The following is a 2298-nucleotide window of genomic DNA, read 5'->3' on the forward strand; positions in this document are numbered from 1 at the left end:
ACGCGAGGCCTGCAGCTGCGCGCATCGCACCGCAGGGAAATGAGAAAAACATTGCACCAGGGAGACGGAATAAATCTTATAACGAACTGCCTTCTTCTCGGAAAAGACTTAACCCTTCATCTGCCCACTATTTGAATACTGGGATGCATAAAAATGATGTTTTAGAAATGTCACTAGATACAAATAACTTTATTAAATGAATTCAATTAGGTGTTCCCTAACCAACTGAAGCTTATTTGATTAACTATACCTGTTAATTGTTTTGTTTTAATTGTGTGCTGAATCATTATTTAACAGGCCTCTAGCCATTCATTTTCTCAGTTTATATTGCTTGTTAATGTCACTGCTGTGATTTTAATACATTGAAGCATCTATAGACAACGTCTATTTTTAATCAAAGCCCAAGGGACCCATTTAAAGATTTAGCTAGTTTACAGTAAACTCTTAGGGGCAGTTTTCTTGACAAATTTGGATTGATCCAAGCCTAAGCTGTAGTTATGAGAACATTTGAAAGGTTTGTAAAGCCAATCTTACAAAAAAAAAAAAAACACACACACACACATTACTGGTGTGCATCTTGAGACAAAACAATGCCATTAAGATTAAGATATAGTGAAATATGTTGCTAAATTAAGGCAGCCCAAACATGCATTTTAGTCTGGGACATGGAGAAGCCCTGTCCGGGAAACCAACCCTTAATGTTTTACTTAAGGCATATAACCTTGTAAGATCAATTTAAGTCTCAAGAATGACTAAGACTTTGATTTACATAGAAACTGCATTGTCTCCAAGATGCACCAAACTTTCACTCTCATCCTCTCTCTCACACAAGATATTGACAGAGCAAGTCGCAAATAATCTCATTTTCTTGTTTTAATTAAAAAACACCAGATACATTGTAAAAAACACAATAATCATTCACATCACGTGTCATTGTAATATACAATACATTCTTTCGCTCAGTAATCTGAGAAAACGACCTTTACAGCAAAATATAACATTTTTCTAAAGGTTATGAAAACATTAAACATTGTAAAAAAATAACTTTGAACAAAAAAAAATGCATGAACTATAAGTGAATAATCGCCATGGATTCCACAGCTAACACAGTCTATGTATATTTCAGAGAGCAGGTCACTCTGCATGTCCAAGTATTTTGTGACTCTCTACTGAAAAGCTTTTTCCTCTACAACAGGAGAAATGGGATTCTCCCAACAGTTCAAGGCGTCACGACGGTGCTGGTCCATCACGTCAGCACACCTTCTTCGGGATGCTTCCATAGCAGATGATAGAAAACCTGGAGCATCAGCTTAACGGCACATGATCCGGTCATCCGAACATCCGTTCTGCAAGGAAAAACATAAGAGACATCATTAGTCGAGTTATTTGAACATGTCAACGTATCAGACAAAGTTTAACTGGAGGTGCAAGATGAACTCAAACAAGTATTTGATATTTACCTCAACTGTGATGCTCGCCAGCTCCGCGTTCAGAGTCGTGAGAGGAGTGCGGGGAGCGGAGTTCTGGTTTCTCTTGCCAGGCTCGTCCAACTCCACCTGCAAGTCCCAGATGTAATCAATAACGTGCTGGAGGATCTCCACCTTGCTGGCTTTTTTGTTGGTCGGTATTGTGGGCACCAGCTCTTTCAGTTTGCTGTAGCAGCTGTTCATGTCCTGAAGAAACATGGTCATCTGCTCGTCCAGTAGCGGAATCTTGCATTTGTTGATGGTCAGGCTCTGGTCGGAGAGACACCGGACGACATCTTCGCCGCCGACTTTGCTCTTCAGAGCGCAGGTAGGTCCCACAACTTTCATGTTGGCCGTTGTTGTTGTAAAAGTGACAATTAAGTCGAAGTTGAAGCAACAAGCTCGTACTCCTTTAGGATATCGCGTCGTCGAGTTTGCGATGACAGTTCACCACATGCTCCAGTGCGAAGTTGTTCGGTATTTATGCGATGTGAGGACTTGTGGGCGTGCACCAAACGCTCGTGTTTGTAGGCTTGGACCAATGGGATTTCACCATAGTCGTTCGCTCGACCAATCACAGCGGAGCTCGGGTTATCGCAGTTACAATATGCTTGGGGGATGGTGTTACAAATGGAAACAAATGTGTGTTTTTTGCGGATGATCTGTGAAAATCCAGCTGTCCGTGGCCTCAAGACTCCACAGGTGAAGAAGCAGACAGATCAACAAGTGGGGTGGGGGTGATCAACAGGCAATTATTTTTTTTTAAAACGAAACAAGCTTTCTTTATATGAGGACTGTTTCTGGGAAATAACTCAATTTTTGGGTATTACAT

The 2298-nt window shown here is 40.9% G+C and overlaps 1 protein-coding gene across 1 annotated transcript; it reads right to left on the reverse strand.

The window, feature by feature from the left end:
• Positions 1 to 855: 855 nt before the first annotated feature.
• Positions 856 to 1935, reverse strand: id1 (inhibitor of DNA binding 1, HLH protein). The gene is made up of 2 exons (XM_055184796.2): positions 1461 to 1935; positions 856 to 1346 (listed from the first exon to the last, which is right to left on the reverse strand). The coding sequence occupies exons 1-2, from the start codon at positions 1812 to 1814 to the stop codon at positions 1311 to 1313; spliced, it is 390 nt and encodes a 129-aa protein (XP_055040771.1). The 5' UTR covers positions 1815 to 1935; the 3' UTR covers positions 856 to 1310.
• Positions 1936 to 2298: the final 363 nt, after the last annotated feature.

Source organism: Misgurnus anguillicaudatus, chromosome 14 (genome assembly GCF_027580225.2).
Source record: "Misgurnus anguillicaudatus chromosome 14, ASM2758022v2, whole genome shotgun sequence".
Classification (NCBI taxonomy): domain Eukaryota; kingdom Metazoa; phylum Chordata; class Actinopteri; order Cypriniformes; family Cobitidae; genus Misgurnus; species Misgurnus anguillicaudatus.

Coding starts and splice junctions, on each gene's coding strand:
- id1 (XM_055184796.2), bottom strand. CDS start 1,814: ATGAAAGTTGTGGGACCTACCTGCGCTCTGAAGAGCAAAGTCGGCGGC. Junction 1,347..1,460: donor TGGCGAGCATCACAGTTGAG/GTAAATATCAAA, acceptor TTTTCCTTGCAG/AACGGATGTTCGGATGACCG.